Below are 18,826 nucleotides of genomic sequence, written 5' to 3' on the forward strand. Positions count from 1 at the left end.
CAGAACTTTGCATTTTAATTCACTTTAGTTCACTTTTAAACACTTAGATTAACACACACTACTGATGGACAGTTGTTCATCCTATCAATTGAATTGACCTTTGGTCCTTTACCTATCAGGAGATTGGTTTCTCTAGACCACACACGCAGATCACAGTGATTGGGTTATGTTCACAGGGGAGGGTTTTGTTCACCTTTAAATGTTTGATACTTTGTGTTGCTCTTTGTCAGAGGAAGGGACTGTTTTTGTCCCGAAACGTCACTTATAAAATTGTTATTACACAGATGACTGCAGTCCAGTGAGTGCTTAACCTTTCTAAAACTATTGCAATGCATTATAGCACCCTGGCAGTTGTTGACGGATGGTGAGAGTGCACACACTCACAACATATAAAAAATTTGTATACATATATATATATATATATATATATATATATATATATATATATATATATATATATATATATATATATATATAGGGGTTATATGTAGACTATATATATATATATATATATATATATACATATATAGATAGATATTGATGATTAAAGTTAAGTAAGGGTTAATATATTAGTACACTATATATATATATATATATATATATATATATATATATATATATATATATATATGTGTATATATTTGCACACATAAAATAACATAACGTCTATTCATGTAATGGGTTAATATATTACTAGTCCATTTTAACAGGTAAAAGGGACATGTGATTAATGTATATGAACACAAGTATAGGTGACATATATACATATACTTTCAATAGTCACTAATAAAGGCTGCCATATGCCTACACTTTATATAGTAACTAAGAAACACACTGTGTATATAAACACAATAAGTATAGGTGATGTATTTAAATATGCTCTTTAGATAATGACGTATAAACGCTGCCATATGCCACTTTATATAGTAAGTACGAAATCCATTGCTAAAAAAACTGCTAAAAAAACTGCTAATAAATACCCTGCCTCGTACGTTACAAGCTGTCACATATACTATGTTGTCAACATAGTAAATGTGACAGCTGAGCTCATCTGCATCAACGTAGCTGGGTGGCATTTTGGAGGAGTGGGGAGGTATCGTGGGTGGAGTTTAGGAGAAATGGGAGGTAGGCTTGTCGGAGTTTAGGTATAGTGTTAGCTTAGTAGAGATGTGTGGGCGGGGTTCCGGGAATTGCCGATTCCTCACTTTGATTATCCACAGATTCGACACAACACCGGAGATTGCCGAGTGCAGCATGGGGAAACCATTCTCTGCACAACGGAGATTGCCGAGTGCATGGGGAAACCATTCTCTGCACAACACCGGAAATAGCTCGGTAACGGACAGTTTGTAACACTTATTGTCACTCTTTAATGATTGTTGTATGAAGTGAAGGCTGCGTTTGTGTTGAATTTATGTGTTCCTCTGTTTATATTATGTGCAAACAAGTATAGCTAACTCAGTGTATACACGGAGCCTATTATGTTTATATATGGCTTATGTTATTAGCTTTTCTACTGCCTATAAACTTCTATATAACAACGTCTGTATCTTTAAATTCCATATACTGTGAGACTTTAGCGACAGCTTTAAAAATCTAAAGCTTTTAGAGACTTTTAAATAGGTCCTGCAATAAACAAAATAAATAATAATAATATATATATATATATATATATATATATATATATATATATATATATATATATATATATATATATATATATATATATCTATATATATATTCCAAGGAGGTTGGAAGATGTATTAAAGGCAAATGGTGGTCTAAACTTATTAATAAAGAAATATTGCCTATTACCTAGGTGTTAGCATTATTTTGTCCAACCCCTGTAGTTTGTTAATTCATGTTTGTAACGTGAAACAAACTTATTTAAAGCCATAGAACTGAAGTTTTACCCATCTGTGATGTTGATGTATCTCAATACTTACATCACCTACTTTTTGCTTATAATGAAATCATGTGACTATAAAACGTCATCTAGTATATTGATTGTTGTTTGTTTTATTGCTAAATCTACATATTGATACATTCTGGGTGAGATTGATGTTAGCAGTTCCTCTCTTTTATAAAGAGCAAACCGTGCAGATTCTGAAATGACTTTGCTTCCCTCTAGTTTGTTTCTAACATCCCCTGCATACTTTTTTAATGTACTCTCTTAAAGGGATAGAAAAGTGCAAAATTAAACTTGCATGATTCAGATAGAGCATATAATTTTAAGACACTTTTACATTCACTTCTATTTTCAATTGAGCTTCGTTCTTTTGGTATCCCTGATTGGTGTCTCCACACATTTGTCTCTCGTGATTGGCTAACTAGATGTGTTTATCTAGCTGCTGGTAGTGCAATACTGTTCCATCAGCAAAGAATAACAAGCTAATGAAGTCAATTAGATAATATAAGTAAATTGAAACGTTGTTAAAAATTGTATGTTCTATCCAAATCATGAAATAATATGTTGGGGTTTCCTGTCCCTTTAAATACGGTCTCTGGTGAAGAGTGCAACATATTATACAAGACCGTTATCACTGCATTGAGTTGTCCCTGGAACTTTATCTTCGATCTTGAGAATATAATTGTCACGGGCAGGTTATTAAGAACTGCTCTGTATAGTATTAAGTTTGGAACCTGGATTTATATTTTCAGTTCCTGTCATGTTACACCATTGTTCAACATACAGACCATGCCTGTCCATCTGTTGCAAGAAGCCAGTGGTCCTCTAGAAGCTCAGTTGCCTAGTCATGTTCAGAGATCTAAGCTTAAAGACTTACAGCTTGGGATTGATCAGACAGACAAATATTTCCTGGTAAGTTTTTAACTTTATGAATTTAATTTATGTTTCCTCAAATTAAATGTTGATGATATTAAGAATTATAAGCTGTTTTGGAGGAGTACATCTTTTATTTCTGTAATAAGTTTATGTTTAACATGGCAGTTTTAAAAGTTCAAATAAGTCTATATATCTTCTCCTGCCATTATTCTACCTTCTAAATTTCTGATACCTCTGTTAGTGGATGGCCTCTCACCGCCTTAATATCAATATATCCAAGATTAAACGTTTAATTATTCTCTATTCTATTAACACACCCTATACTTGAACCCTCAATCGATGTCAACAATTCCACGCCTTGTCTGCCTTTGGAGTAATGCTTGCCCTGTCCTTTACCCCAAAATAAAATCTTTCAACAAATATTGTTGCTTCCTGCAGAACATTGTCAAAATGTGTCTATTCCTTCGCAAAACAAAACAAATTCTCGTCTACTCACTCACTCACTCATTCATCACATCTCTTCCTTATTATTGTAACATCCTTGTGATCGTTTTACCTCTCAACTGACTGTCTCTTCTTTTGTGTGACCTAATTGCTTTTTTGTTCATATCACACACTTTATCTTCTGCTTCTCTATGATGACTTCTACCCTCCAAAATCAAATTCAAAATTTCTGATTTTTAATCTACTAAGCCCTTTACAACAATGAATCTCATTATACCTCAACCCTCTTCTTTTCATTCTCTTTTGTGTGCTCTGCTTCTGACCTACGCCACCTAGTCCTCCTCATCAGTCTTATCTTCATGATTTCTTTTGTGCCACACTTCTAAGATATTGTCCTCAGTCCATTAGATATAGAATTCAAAGCTTTAAAGCCTACCTCTTTAGGAAAGGTTACTACCTAACCTCATACATTTATTTCAAAATTGGAAACTGGTCATCCTTAAAGTGAATGCCAATTTTGATGCTAAAGTGCCTGTTTTTTTTAAAAAATTTGATTAAAAACAGGGGCACTTTAATTCATCAAAATTTACATTTCACTCCTGTTGAGAAAAAAACCTTACCTAATCTTCACTGCAGCTCCAGCTTCCTCCACCTGTCGCATAGCGCCTTCCTGGGTCTAAAATGAGGAATCCGGCTTCCTCCAATCACGGCGTTGAATCAGACACTGATTCCCCTGGGGGGGAAGCCGTGATTGGAGGATGACCTATCCATCATTTCTGACGTCAGAAATGGCTTGCAATGACCGGAGGAAGCTGGAGCTGCTGTCAAGATTAAAAGGCGTTTTTTTTCCAACAGGCGTGAAATGTAAATTTTGATGAATTAAAGTGCCCCTGTTTTTAATCAAATTTTAAAAAACTGGGCACTTTAGCATCAAAATTGACATTCACTTTAATTAACAATGGCCTACAATCAGCATTCCCTAAAATCTGCTCCTCCACCTTTTGTCTCCAACTACCACTTAGATTATAAGTGCTGCTTTTTTTATAGCTATGCAAGATCTGTCCGTGTATTACAAATAAAGATGATGATAATACATAGGGTGAAAATATTTTAGTTTTTCTATCAAAGTTAAAAAAAAAAAAAATCTAAAATTTACCTTTTGCTTTTCATGTCTAAGCACAGTATAGAATTATATTATAAATCTTAACTTCAAAAAGGTTTGCTCCTATGTTTTCTGAAATTTAAATCTGCATTTAAGAAAGTTCATCATCATGATCATTAAATGCTTCTCCCTCCCTTTATTTTGGCTATACTTCTAAAACAAATTCTCGAACTATGCTTATCAATGGAATAAATAGTGCAAAGCAGAAATGAATCAAGAAGACATTTTTTCCCATATACATATTTCAACACATTCATTTAGTAATGACTATAATTATTTTATTATATATATATATATATATATATATATATATATATATATATATATATATATATATATATATATATATATATATAATACTGCAAGACCTCTCAGTATTGTCATTCTTGTTACAAAAATGTAGGTGGTAAAGTTAAAGGGACACTCAAATCAAAATACACTTTTATCATTCAGATAGAGAATGCAGTTTTAAGAAACTTTCCCATTTACTTCCATTATCAAATTTTGCACAGTCTTTTTTTACATTTATACTTTCTGGGGAACAAGCTCCTACTGAGCATGTGCACAGGCTCACAGGGTATACGTATACTAGTTTGTGATTGGCTGATGTCTGTCACATGATACAGGGGGCCGGAAAATGTGAGAAAAAATAAATTTGTCAGAAAAAAATCTACTGCTTTATTTGAAATTCAGAGCAGGTGCTATCGCATTGTCTTTTTATTATGCACTTGTTAATTATGCAATTCTACTGCATTTAGTGGTCATTTAATATAAGGAAGCCTTTAAACTAGATTTATTTGCAGGTACCACCATTTTTAAAAGTCACAAAACTTGTGGATCTGACCATAACCATAAACAATGTAGAATGTTCTTTAAAGTTAAAATAATGATTACATATATTTATCCTGCGATTGTACCCCTTGAATCAATGCTTCCTTGGTCTTGTTTGATTTATTCAGTATATTTCATGATTGTGTGAACATTTTAGAGTTCATGCTAAATCAAGTTTAAATTGTTGTGATATTGTACAAAAAATTAATATTTGCTTCTGAACTGAATTCTGATTTTGTGTAGCCTTAAATTGAATGTAAAGTTTTATGAATGAGTGCCCGGTTTTTAAAAATACTATTAAAAACAGGGGCACTTTAATTTATGAAACTTTACATTGCAGCGTTTTTTTTAAGTACTTATCTTTTTCTTTTGCAAACACAGACTGCGATCCTCCGCCCGCGGCTATTCTGTACTTACCTCACCAATGACGAAACCGGTTTCCTCCAATTATGGTGTGCACCCCAGAGCGTCCATCCCATGAGCCACGCCATGATTGGAGGAAGCCGGTTTCTTTATTGGTGAGGTAAGTACAGAGGAGCTGCGGGCGGAGGATGGCGGCCTTTGTTTGGAAAAGAAAAAAGTATTTTAAAAAAATTTGCTGCAATTTTTAATAGTATTTTTAAAAACCGGGCACTCATTCATGAAACTTTTACATTCACTTTAAAGGAACATGAAACCTAAAATCTTTATTTCATGATTTAGATAGAGAATACATTTAAAAAAAAATTACAATTCTAATTTCTATTATAAAATTTGCTTAATTTGTTGAAGCGATATCTAGATAGGTAGCGTGCACATGTCTGGAGCACTATTCATGACAGGAAATAGTGCTGCCATCTAGTGTTCATGCTAATGTTTAACATTGTTGCAAAACTGCTGACATATAGTGCTGGAGACACGTGAACGCTCCTAAACTTACCTTCATGCTTTTTAACAAACGATAACAAAATTTTATAATAGAAGTAAAATGGAAAGTTGTTTAAAATTGTATTTTCTATCTGAATTATGAAATAAAAAAAAGGGTTTTATTTCCCTTTAAGAAATGTAAAAAGGTTTATAAATATTCCGATTTTTACCTACCCTGATATTTAAGGTGTGAATTCATTTTTAGTTTGTTTTAGCTTTAGCTTCATATTTGATTTATTTCTTTTTATTTCATGAACAATATGTTTTATTTTGTAGGGTTGTGTAATGCTGGTATATCCCCAGACTAAACTTGGAAATGGACTGGAGTTATTGAAAGCTGTGATTGAAGGTTTGTTACCCAATTCATATAGATCAATAGATTTACCTGAATACTTTTTTAGAGTGGGGGCATATTTCAGAGATTCTTATAGATATTGGGAAAGTTAATTAGAGATTGAAGCAAGTCTGTGGTTACTTAGAAGGTGACAGAAAGTGTGAAGAGAGGGCAGGCATATGATGGTGAGTATAAAGATTAGGTGCAAGTTATTTACGTTAGGGACAGTTCTATTGATTATATTACTGTGCATTTTAAGCCGTAGCCTAATAAAGAGACAGTAAACGCCTTATAATCACAGGTGTGCTTTTGCTTAATACATTAACACTTTGGGCCAGATTAAAAGTTGAGCGCTAAACTCCAGATCGAGCGTTAATTGCCCTTGAGGTAAGCTTTTTGCTCTGGTCGGGTTGGGCTCTTATTATGAGTTGAAAGTAAACTGTTTTCGCTTACCCGTTAACCCGACAAGTGCAAAAACAAACTTATAATATCACATGTGCGTTCACCTATTCCCCCATAGAAGTTAATGGAGCAAAAATAGTGGAAAAAAATCTAACCCGCCACTCTTGCACAAACCCCATTGCATATTCTAATGTGCGCTTCCCCAACATGAAACTATGAATATTTCACATTCCAATGTTCTTCATAGTGTGTTCATATGTATTTGTGTACACAAATACACATATAAATACATGTATGTGTAAAATATATATATATATATATATATATATATATATACACATCCGTATTTAGACATCTATATGTATGTATCGCTATGTTAAAGCCCTTTGCCTGCCTTTTTTTCTAACACCTGATATCTCATATCTTTGAACCCTTATAACTTTTTTGTGCATTATTTTTTTTAATATTTTTTATTAGACGGTGTTGTTATGAGTGTAACTGTACTTTATGTATTTTTGATGTGTTTTGTGCATCTTTTTACTTTCACAAAACTGTTAACCAGAGCTCTGAAGTCATGGTAATCATTCTAGTGTGAATTACGATTGCACTCAAGCGATCGCGTTTACTTTCAAGTATTAATACGACAAGTAAGCCCGACGAGTGCAAACACCCGTGATAAACCCCTTATCGCTTGCGAGCAAAGGTTTGCTCTCCACTCGTAATCTGGCCCTTTGTTTGCTGTTCCTCAGAGTAATCAGTGTAAGGCCTGGCATTGTGGTTTTGCAGTTTCCTGTATGTTGATTTCTGTGGAGATTAATATATTGAAGGATTAGGGTTGTGATGTCAAGTGTGCACTTCCAATTCTCAGAAGTGAAAATACAAAATTTTCATACTTCTATTACAGTAAAAGGAGGGAAACTAAATATAGTATTTTGCAAATGTGTTTTCCTACACATAATACCAACATATTACTCAAAGGGAAAGTAAACACCTTAATATCTTAATAAATTATTGTTTTTGATGTACTAAAAAAAACCTTTGAATGAAAACTCACCTAGATTACGATTAGTGCTAACGAGCAGTTTTCCCTCACCGCTCACTTACCTGCAGCGCTGGTATTACAGCTTTTCAGAAACCCGTCGTTAAAAGACAAAAAAATTTTGCTCATTACCGCACTCTGAATCAACGGGGAGAGCCGGCTGAAAAAAAGTCTAACGCCTGCCAAAAAGCAGCGTAAAACTCAGTAACACAGCCCCATTGATTCCTATGGGGAAATAAAAGTTTTGTTTACACCTAACACCCTAACATAAACCCTGAGTCTAAACACCCCTAATCTTACACTTATTAACCCCTAATCTGCCGCCCCCGACATCGCAGACACCTGCATTATATTATTAGCCCCTAATCTGCCGCTCCTGATTCAATCAGCCAATAGGATTGAGCTGGCATTCTATTGGCTGTTCCAATCAGCCAATAGAATGCGAGCTCAATCCTATTGGCTGATTGCATCAGCCAATAGGATTTTTTCTACCTTAATTCCGACTGGCTGATAGAATTCTATCAGCCAATCGTAATCTAAGGGACGCCATATTGGATGACGTCACTTAAAGGTACCTTCATTCGTCGTTAGTCCGTTGGCAGAAGAGGATGCTCCGCGTCAGATGTCTTGAAGATGAACCCACTCCGCGCCGGATGGATGAAGATAGAAGATGCCATCTGGATGAAGACTTCTGCCCGTTTGGAGGACCACTTCGCCCGGCTTGGATGAAGACTTCTCCCGGCTTCGTTGAGGACTTCGGCCCGGCTTGGATGAAGACGTCTCCCGGTAAGTCGATCTTCAGGGGGTTAGTGTTTTTTTAAGGGTGTATTGGGTGGGTTTTATTTTTAGGTTAGCGGCAAAAGAGCTAACTGCCCTTTTAAGGGCAATGCCCATCCAAATGCCCTTTTCAGGACAATGGTGTGCTTAGGTTTTTTTAGATAGTATTTTATTTGGGGGGTTGGTTGTGTGGGTGGTGGGTTTTACTGTTGCGGGGGTTGTTTGTATTTTTTTTTTTTACAGGTAAAAGAGCTGATTACTTTGGGGCAATGCCCGCAAAAGGCCCTTTTAAGGGCTATTGGTAGTTTAGGCTAGTATTTTTTTTATTTTTATTTTGGGGGACTTTTTTATTTTAATAGGGCTATTATATAAGATGTAATTAGTTTAAATGTTTGTAATTTGTTTATTATTTTCTGTAATTTAGTGTTTTTTTTGTTTTTTTTTTGTACTTTAGCTAATTTAATTTAGCTAATTGTATGTCATTTATTTAATTTAGTAAATTTATTTACAGTTAGGTAACTTAGGTTAGGTTTTATTTTACAGGTACTTTTGTCTTTATTTGAGCTAGGTAGTTATTAAATAGTTAATAACTATTTAATAACTATTCTACCTAGTTTTAATAATTACAAACTTGCCTGTAAAATAAATATAAACCCTAAGCTAGCTGCAATGTAACTATTAGTTATATTGTAGCTAGCTTAGGGTTTATTTTATAGGTAAGTATTTAGTTTTAAATAGGAATAATTTAGTTAATGATAGGAATATTTATTTAGATTTATTTAAATTATATTTAAGTTAGGGGGTGTTAGGTTTAGGGTTAGACTTAGGTTTAGGGGTTAATAACTTTAATATAGTGGCGGCGACGTTAGTGGAGGCAGATTAGGGGTTAATAATATAATGTAGGTGTCGGCGACATTGGGGAAGGCAGATTAGGGGTTAATAGATATAATGTAGGTGTCGGCGATGTTGGGGGCAGCAGATTAAGGGTTCATAAATAAATATAACGTAGGTGGCAGGGGTGTCCGGAGCGGCAGATTAGTGGTTAAAATTTTTATTATAGTGTTTACGATGCGGGAGGGCCTCGGTTTAGGGGTTAATAGGTAGTTTATGGGTGTTAGTGTACTTTTAGCATTTTAGTTATGAGTTTTATGCTACAGCGTTGTAGTGTAAAACTCATAACTACTGACTTTTAAATGCGTCCGGGATCTTGACAGGGTAGGGTGTACCGCTCACTTTTTGGCCTCCCAGGACAGACTCGTAATACCGGCGCTATGGAAGTCCCATAGAAAAAAGACTTTACGAAGTTTACGTAAGTCGTTTTGCGGTAAGGCCAAACAAGTGTGCAGTGACCCTAAACCTGCAAGACTTGTAATACCAGCCGGCGTAAAAAAGCAGCGTTAGGACCTCTTAACGTTGCTTTTTTACCCTAACGCACAACTCATAATCTAGCCGTTTTTCTCACCCTAATAATACGTTTTAAATTAATTGCTTTTATTTTGTATTTAGATACTTCTGAGGAAGATGCCGATTGTAAAATAAAAACCATCAACACTTTTTTCTTTGGAAAGATTGCTGAAGATTGTGGGAGATTAATTCAACAAGGAGTAAGATTTTAATTTCACAATCCATTTTCTTTGTGCAAAACCTTACTTACAAATTGCTATGTCTTTGCTGTTGCCTCGTGTATTATATTGGATGGTAAAATATTGTTTAATTGGACAATCCAGTCACTTGTTTTAAATATATTTCTTTCCTAAGACATGGAGAGTCCACAACGTCATTCCAATTACTAGTAGGATATTCACTCCTGACCAGGAGGAGGCAAAGAGCACCCCAGTAAAGCTGTTAAGTGTCACTTCCCTTACCCATAACCACCAGCCATTTTCTTTGCCTCTGTCAAGAGGATGTGAAGTTGGTGTCTGAAGATTTTTATTTCTTTTATGGTTACTTTTCCCTGCAAGCAAGGATTGGGGTTTAGCTGTGTCCATGTCAATCTCTTGATTAATCGTAGTGGTGGCTTTTAAGCAGATAGAAAGTGGTGAGGTTGTCCTTGCTTTGTTTTCTAACATAATTGCTACCCTAGTTATAGAAAGCCAGAGTTGGTTACTCTGTTCTTTCGTTTTCTACAGGTCTCTTTAAGGAGTATGTGTCCTTTCACGCCTTGTAAACTGTCTTCCTGCCCGACAGCTGGATATGCAGGTAAGTGCTTTTGCCTCCTAGGTACTGAAGTCTTGCACTATATATCTCTGCATTGGATTTCTGGGGCATATATAAATCCTTTGTGGAGGGTTTGTTCTGAGCAGTGTGCAGGCACGTTTATGTATGTGAGACTAAGAAGTTAATATCTTCCCTTGCTTTTTATGGGATGATAACTCTGGGGCTCAAGATGTTTTTTTATTTACTGAGGAGGATGGCATAATTGTATTGCTTTTATCAGGATTTGTGATAACTGCTCAATTTTCACTGTACTGTGTCAATTTACTCGGAGAGACGCGCGCTTTAAAATTATTGCGCAGTTCCTTTTGAGCCGGTCATGTGACTGTTGGCTTTTCCGCTAGAGACTCTGAGCGGAGCGGCGTGGTGCCAATGTGAGTGCTTTCCCTGTGAGGTGAAGAAGCGACTTGTTTGTCGATTTATGCAAGTTGTTGAGATCTGGTGAAGGTTCAGGTAGGGCACCTCAGACTGACTGAGGTGTAGAGGCGCAATATTTGTAATGTTTACTTACAAATAAACAGCTAAAGTCTGTTTTTCTTAAAGTGACGGTTGTCATTTTTACATTTATGTTCAGTCCTTTAATTAGGGGAAATTATTCGGCTATGGACACTGAACAGGAGTCTGTTCCTTTTGACAAATGTTTATTATGCTTAGAGGCCCACATTGTTTTGCTTATGCAATTTTGCTCCTCATGTTTAGATAGAACTTTAACATTTAAAGATAAATTACTACAAGATAAAAAGAGATGTATACAATATGGATAAGTACTCTCCTCTGATTAGAACTGCTGCCTTCCAACATTCTCTCTCAAAGACTGTAAAATCGATGTGTTGTAGGTAGACTATGATATGACATGACTTTTTGTAAGCCATACTAAGTTTTAACAGCTCTTGAAAAAGACGGTAACCATTGAAATGCGTTGAGATAAATAAGCAACAATTTTTTTATCAAATGAAATCTGTTTTCTCTTTCCTGAATGTTTTGTGGAATCACCTGTGGAGCCGTTAGTCTGAGATTATTCTGTGAGTATCCTGCACTAATTTGCCAAGGTGTTTGGAAACACTACACCAATGTGATATTCTTTATACAGATACAGACACAGTTCGTTTGAGAGAATTGTGAAATACAGGGAGGAATCCTTTGAAGACCCCTAAGAATCAGCGCCTCTACCTACAACACATAAAGATAAATTACTACCTTTTGAGCCTATTGTCTCTCAGGATAATGCTGTTCAGGATATGCCACAGCTTTCTCCTCAAATGTCCCAAGCCTCAATGGCATCACATACAGTGCCCTGCGGTTCCTCTCAGCCTTCTGGAGGCGTGTTTCTGCCTGTACATTTCGCTGCACAGATACCTTCTTCAGTGTCTGTGGCTTTATCTGCTTTTCCCATGTTGGGGAAGCGCAAGAGGAAATCAAAGCATATTTCTGATAAGATGTCCCATCTCCTACTGCGACGGTTGAGGAGGATACCTCGGTAGCTTCTGAGAGTGAAATCTCAGGTTCTGACAGTATAAATCCTTTGATTCTGAAGAAGTAAACTTCAGATTTAAGCTTTAACACCTTTGTTTACTTCTAAAGGAGGTACTGGCTACTTTGGAGGACTCCGATTCTTCTGTCGCTGTCAACCCTAAAAAAATCTAGTAAGCTTAACAAATATTATGATGTTTCTTCTTCTGTGGAAGTGTTTCCTGTTCCAGACCGTGTGTCGGAGATCATTGCACAGGAATGGGATAAGCCTTGGATTAATTTTCCCCCATCTCCTTTTCTTTAAAAAGATGTTTCCTGTTGCTGACTCCATTCGGGACTCATGACGCACTGTGCATAAGGTAGAAGGGGCTATTTCTATACTGGCCAAGAGAACCACAATTCCTATAGAGGATAGTTGTTCTTTTAAGGATCCCATGGACAAAAAGCTTGGAGGCTTATTTAAAGAAAATGTATGTTCATAAGGGTCTACAATGGCAACCTGCTGTTTGTATTGCCACACTAACAAGTGCAGCATCTTATTGGTGTGATGCTTTGTCCAAATTGATTTTAGAGGAGACTCCGTTAGAAGAGATCCAAGATTGGATTAAGGCTCTCAAACTGGCCAATTCCTTTTGCTAACAGTCAAGTCATTAGACTGGGGTCCAAGATGTCTGGCTTCACTGTTCTAGCCCGCAGGGCTCTGTTGCTAAAGTCTTGGTCAGCTGATGTTACCTCCAAGTCCAAGCTCCTGTCGCTACCTTATTAGGATAAGACCCTGTTTGGTCCGAGTCTGGCAGAGATAATTTCTGAAATTACAAGAAGAAAAGAAGAATAGACCTAAGGGGGACGTCAAAGTTCTAATTTCCCTTCCTTTTCGTAACTTCATAAGTCTTCCTCAACCTCCTCCAAGCCGGAGCAGTCCAAGTCCCTCTTGGAGATCCAATCAGACTTGGAATAAGGGGAAGCCATCAAAGAAGCCTTCATCTGAGACTAAGTCAGCATGAACAGTCTGCCCCCGGTCTGGGATCGGATCAAGTGGGGGGCAGGCTTTCCTTGTTTCAACAAGCTTGGATAAGCTATGTCCTATAACCTTGGGCTGTGGACATATTATCTCAGGTTTACAAAATAGAATTCAAGACTCGTCCTCCCAGGGGCAGATTCCTCCTCTCAAGGTTATCTGCGGATCAGGCAAAAGAAGAGGCATTCTTAAGCTGCTTTCAGGACCTTTCCTCCCTGGGAGTGATTGTTCCAGTCCCAGTAAGAGAACGGGGTCTAGGATTCTATTCAAATCTGTTTGTGGTTTCCAAACAAGACGGAACTTTTCAACTTATTTTAGACCTAAAAACTCTCAACAAATTTCTCAGGTTACCGTCCTTCAAAATGGAAACCATTTGTTCCATTTTTCCTTTGGTCCAAGAGGGTTAGTTCATGACGACCATAGACCTGAAGGTTGCGTATCTTCATGTTCCCATCCACAGGGATCATCACCAGTTCCTGAGATTCGCTTTTTTAGACAAACACTTTCAATTTGTTGCTCTTCCGTTTGGCCTTGCCACAGCTCCCAGAATTTTCACGAAGGCTCTGCGGGCTCTCTTTGCAGTTGTCAGGTCTCACGGTATTGCGGTGGCGCCTTACCTGGATGACATTGGTTCAGGCACCATCTTTTCATTTAGCAAACTCTCATACAAAGATCTTGTTGTCTTTTTTCTACGTTCCCACGGATGTAAACTGAATTTGGAGACTAGTTCCCTTGTTCCAGCTACAAGGGTGTGTTTCTTAGGGACCATCATAGATTTCCTATCTATGAAGATTTTTCTGACAGAGGTCAGAAAATCCAAAACTTCTCTCCTCTTGCCTCTCTCTCCAGTCTACTGTTTGGCCATCAGTGTCTCATTGCATGGAGGTAATTGGTCTGATGGTCGCTTCCATGGACATCATTCCCTTTGCTCGATTCCATTTGAGAGCTCTGCAATTATGCATGCTCAGACAATGGAACGGAGACCATTTGGATCTGTCTCAGAGGATAGATCTGGATCCGTTGACAAGAGACTCTCACTCGTGGTGGATTTCTCAGGATCATCTGTCTCAGGGCACATGCTTCTGAGACCCTCCTGGGCGATTGTGACCATGGTAGCAGCATGCTAGGCTGGGGAGCAGTCTAAGACTGATAAAAGGCTAAGGGCCTATGGACTCAGGAGGAGTCTTCTCTCCCCATAAACATCTTGGAGTTGAGTGCGATCTTCAATGCCCTGATGGCTTGGCCTTAGTTCTCTTTAGCCCAGTTTATCAGATTGCAGTCAGACAACATCACCTCAGTGGCTTATATCAACCACCAGGGAGAAACTAGGAGTTCCTTGGCCATGAAGGAGGTGGCTCGGATTATTCAGTGGGCAGAAGCTCACAATTGTCTTCTATCTGCCATCCACATTCCCGGAGTGGACAACTGGGAGGCGGATTTTCTGAGCAGACTGATCTTTTATCCCGGGGAGTGGGCTCTCCATCTGGAGGTGTTCTCCAGGTTAACCCTCAAGTGGGAGGTGCCGGAGTTGGATTTGATGGCATCTCATCAGAATGCCAAGCTTCTAATGTACGGTTCAAGGTCAAGAGATCTTCAGGCCGGCCTGATGGATGCTCTGGCGGTTCCTTGGGATTTCGGGCTAGCATATCTGTTTCCTTAGTTTGTGCTCCTTCCACAAGTCATTGCTCGTATCAAACAGGAGAGAGCGTCTGTAATTCTAATAGCTCCTGCATGGCCTCGCAGGATCTGGTATGCAGACCTAGTGATGATGTCATCTCTTCCTCCTTGGAGTTTACCTCTGAGGAAGGACCTTCTACATCAGGGTCCTTTTGCTCTATCAAAATTTTGGTTCTCTGAAGCTGACTGCATCGAGCTTGAACGCTTAGTTCTGGCTAAGCATGGTTTTTCTGAGTCTGTCATTGATACCATGCTTCAGGCTTGCAAGCCTGTTACTTGTAAAATTTACCATAAGGCAAAAATACCTATTTTGGTGTGAATCGAAGGGCTTCTCTTGGAGTAGGGTCAGGATTCCTAGAATTTTGTCTTTTTTCCTGGAAGGTCTGGAGAAAGGGTTATCAGTCAGTTCTCTGAAAGGCCAGATTTCTGCATTATCTATTCTTTTACTTACGCTTCTGGCGGATGTGCCAGATGTTAAATCTTTTTGTCAGGCCCTGGTCAGAATCAGGCCAGTGTTTAAACCTGTTGCTCCTCCTTGGAGCTTTAACCTTGTTCTTAAAGTTTTGCAGCAGGCTCCGTTTGAGCCAATGCATTCTGTAGATATTAAGCTGTTAACTTGGAAAGTTTTGTTTCTTATTGCTATTTCTTCTGCTCGCAGAGTTTCTAAACTTTCGGCTCTGCAGTGTGGTTTGCCTTACCTTATTTTTCATGCGGATAAGGTGGTCCTTCGTACTAAATTGGGGTTTCTCCCTAAGGTGGTTAATCAGGAAATTGTTCCTTCTCTCTGTCCTAATCCTTATTCTCAAAAGGAACTTCTGTTGCATAACTTGGATGTTGTGCATGCTCTAAAATTCTACCTACAGGCTACTAAAGATTTTCGCCAGTCTTCTGCCCTGTTTGTATCTCAGGAAAGCGTAAGGGTCAGTAGGCAACTTCTACTTCTCTGTCTCTCTGGTTGAGAAGTATGATTTGTTTTGCTTATGAGACTGCTGGACAGCAGCCTCCTGAGAGAATTATGGCTCATTCCACTAGGGCTGTCTCCTCTTCTTGGGCTTTCAAAAATAAAGCTTCTGTGTAACAGATTTTCAAGGCGGGAACATGGTCCTCTCTGCATACTTTTTAAAATGTTTCCAAGTTTCATACTTGCTGAGGCTTCTTTTGGGAGAAAGGGTTCTTCAAGCGGTGGTTTACCTATCTACTTGTCTTTTTCTCCCTTCCTGTTCAATCTGTGTCCTTTAGCTTGGGTATTGGTTCCCACTAGTAATTGGAATGACGTTGTGGACTCTCCATGTCTTAGGAATTTTAGGAATTAAAATAAAATGTATGCTTACCTGATAAATTTCTTTCTTTCCGGACATGACCCCACCCTTTAGATTAGACAGTAATTTTTACTAAACCTCAGGCACCTCTACACCTTTGTGTTATCTTCTTTTTCCATTTCCCTTCGGCTGAATGACTGGGGGTTATGGGTAAGGAAAGTGACACTTAACAGCTTTACTGGGGTGCACTTTGCCTGCTCCTGCTGGCCAGGAGTGAATATCCCACTAGTAATTGGAATGACGTTGTGGACTCCCCATGTCCGGAAATAAATAAATTTATCAGGTAAGCATAAATTTTATTTTTCTAAATTTCAAACATGCTTTCCTTTCTTAATAATCGTGATCGCAACAAAAGAAGAATTCATAGGTATCGGCCAGTTTCTTACACAATTCTAACTACATTTCGGTATAATAAAAACAGCTCACAGTAGTGCATTGCTGCTTCTGAGCCTACCTAGGTATGTCTTTCAACAAAGGGCACCAAGAGAACAAAGCAAATTATAGAATATAAGCATATTGGAAAGCTGTTTAAAATTGTTTGCTCTATTTGAATCATAAAATAAAAAAAAACAAAAACAAAAAAACAGTGAGCGCTTTTGTCTAGTATAGAAAAACTGAAATCTAGCTTTCAAGTAACACACATATGTACAAAAAGAGTAGATTATTATTATATAACACATAAAGGTAAAATTATGTCAAATTACTATAAATGCAGCTATCTTACAGAAAAAGAAAACCGTTTGAATTAGAGACAGTGAATAAGTAAATAGCTCATTGTTATTAAATATAAAATCCTTTAAACAACATTCAATTACAATAAAAAGTTATACTTGCATTAAAGGGACACTAAACCCAATTTTTTATTTAATGATTCAGATAGAGCATTCAATTTTAAGCAGCTTTCTAATTTACTCCTATTCCTATCAATTTTTCTTTGTTCTATTGGTGTCTTTATTTAAAAAGCAGCAATGTAAAGCTTAGGAGCCGGCCCATTTTTGGTTCAGAACCTGGGATACGCCTGCTGATTGGTGGCTAAATGTAGCTACCAATAAGCAAGCACTATCCAGGGTGCTGAACCTAAAATGGGCCGGCTCCTAAGCTTTACATTCCTGCTTTTTAAATAAAGATAGCAAGAGAACAAAGAAAAATTGATAATAGGAGTAAATTAGAAAGTTGCTTAAAATTACATGCTCTATCTGAATCATTAGAGGACAATTTTGGGTTTAGTATCCCTTTAATGTCTCCCAACAGTTGTCTGTCTGGCCAAAGAGCAACCACAATGCTTTTCAAAGCCAAGCCTCTTTCTCAGGTGTGAGCAGCAATGCACTACTGGGAGCAATCTGAACTCTTCACTTCAAGTGAGCCAGTGATAAAATATGTGCAGCCACCAATCAGCAGCTAGCTCCCAATAGTGCATTGCTGCTCCTGAGTCTGTCTAGGTATGCTTTTTAACAAAGGATACCAAGAGTGCAAAGCAAATAATATAAGTTAAATTAGGAAGTTTTTCAAAATTGTATGTTCTATCTAAATCATGAAAACTAAATTGGGATTCATATCCCTTTTAAGAATGGAATTATTAAACTATTTATTAATAAATATTTGTCTCCTCCCCTGGATTTGCTGTTCGCATATAGGCGGTTATATCAGCACATCTGTACACCCACATTAAGCCTATTGCAGAAGCGTTTCGTTTTTATTACCTCTTCACAATTCAGATAGAGATAAACAACTTTCAAATTTACTTCTGTTTTCTAATTTGATTTGCTCTCTTGCTATGCTTTGTTGAAAAGAGGCAGATTTAGGAACAGCAAAGCACTATTGGGCGCTAGCTACTGATTGGTGGCTACACATACATGCCTCTTGTCATTGGTTTACCTGATGTGTTTAGCTAGCTCCCAATAGTAGCAAGAGAGCTAAGCAAATTTAATAATAGAAATAAACTGGAAAGTTGTTTAAAATAGTATGCTTTTCTGAAATCGGAAAGAACCATTTTGGGTTTCACGTCCCTTTAAGGCTGGGACCACATTTCCTACATTGGGCCAGATTACAAGTGGAGCGCTATTTAGTGCTCCCGCTCGAGTGTTAACTGAGCTAGCATTCTGAGTTGAATGTAAATTTTCGCTCACGCACTAACCCGATAGAGCGCAAAACGTTGAACTTAGAGTATTCGTGTGCGTTTACTTATTCCCAATAGAAGTCAATGGAGAAGACCATTATTTGCGTAATTTGTGAAGCAGCAGTTTAGAAGTAACATGACACCTTTGTATCACATTACAAGACAGATGTTCTACAATCCTCTTCTGCAAATTTGTGTCTGTCATATCTGTTATTTCTTCAGTACAAGGTTGATATTTTTTTTCTTACACAGGGAGAGCTAAGATAACCAGGAATTAACCAAATACATGCAATTTCTATATCTTTGCTTATATTTGGTTGACAATTTCTGTT

General features: G+C 37.4%; 1 protein-coding gene across 2 annotated transcripts in view; it reads left to right on the forward strand.

The window, feature by feature from the left end:
* Positions 1-1,263: 1,263 nt before the first annotated feature.
* The window catches only part of POT1 (protection of telomeres 1), a 640,429-nt gene continuing 622,866 nt past the window's right edge, over positions 1,264-18,826 (forward strand). For both annotated transcript variants that reach the window (XM_053716650.1, XM_053716651.1), the window contains exons 1-4: positions 1,264-1,335; positions 2,662-2,821; positions 6,405-6,477; positions 10,187-10,284. In XM_053716650.1, coding sequence (XP_053572625.1) covers positions 2,699-2,821; positions 6,405-6,477; positions 10,187-10,284 — 294 coding nt within the window. In that variant the 5' untranslated portion in view covers positions 1,264-1,335; positions 2,662-2,698. The remainder of the gene's footprint in view (positions 1,336-2,661; positions 2,822-6,404; positions 6,478-10,186; positions 10,285-18,826) is intronic.

The sequence above is a fragment of the Bombina bombina genome, chromosome 6 (genome assembly GCF_027579735.1).
Source record: "Bombina bombina isolate aBomBom1 chromosome 6, aBomBom1.pri, whole genome shotgun sequence".
Lineage (NCBI taxonomy): Eukaryota > Metazoa > Chordata > Amphibia > Anura > Bombinatoridae > Bombina > Bombina bombina.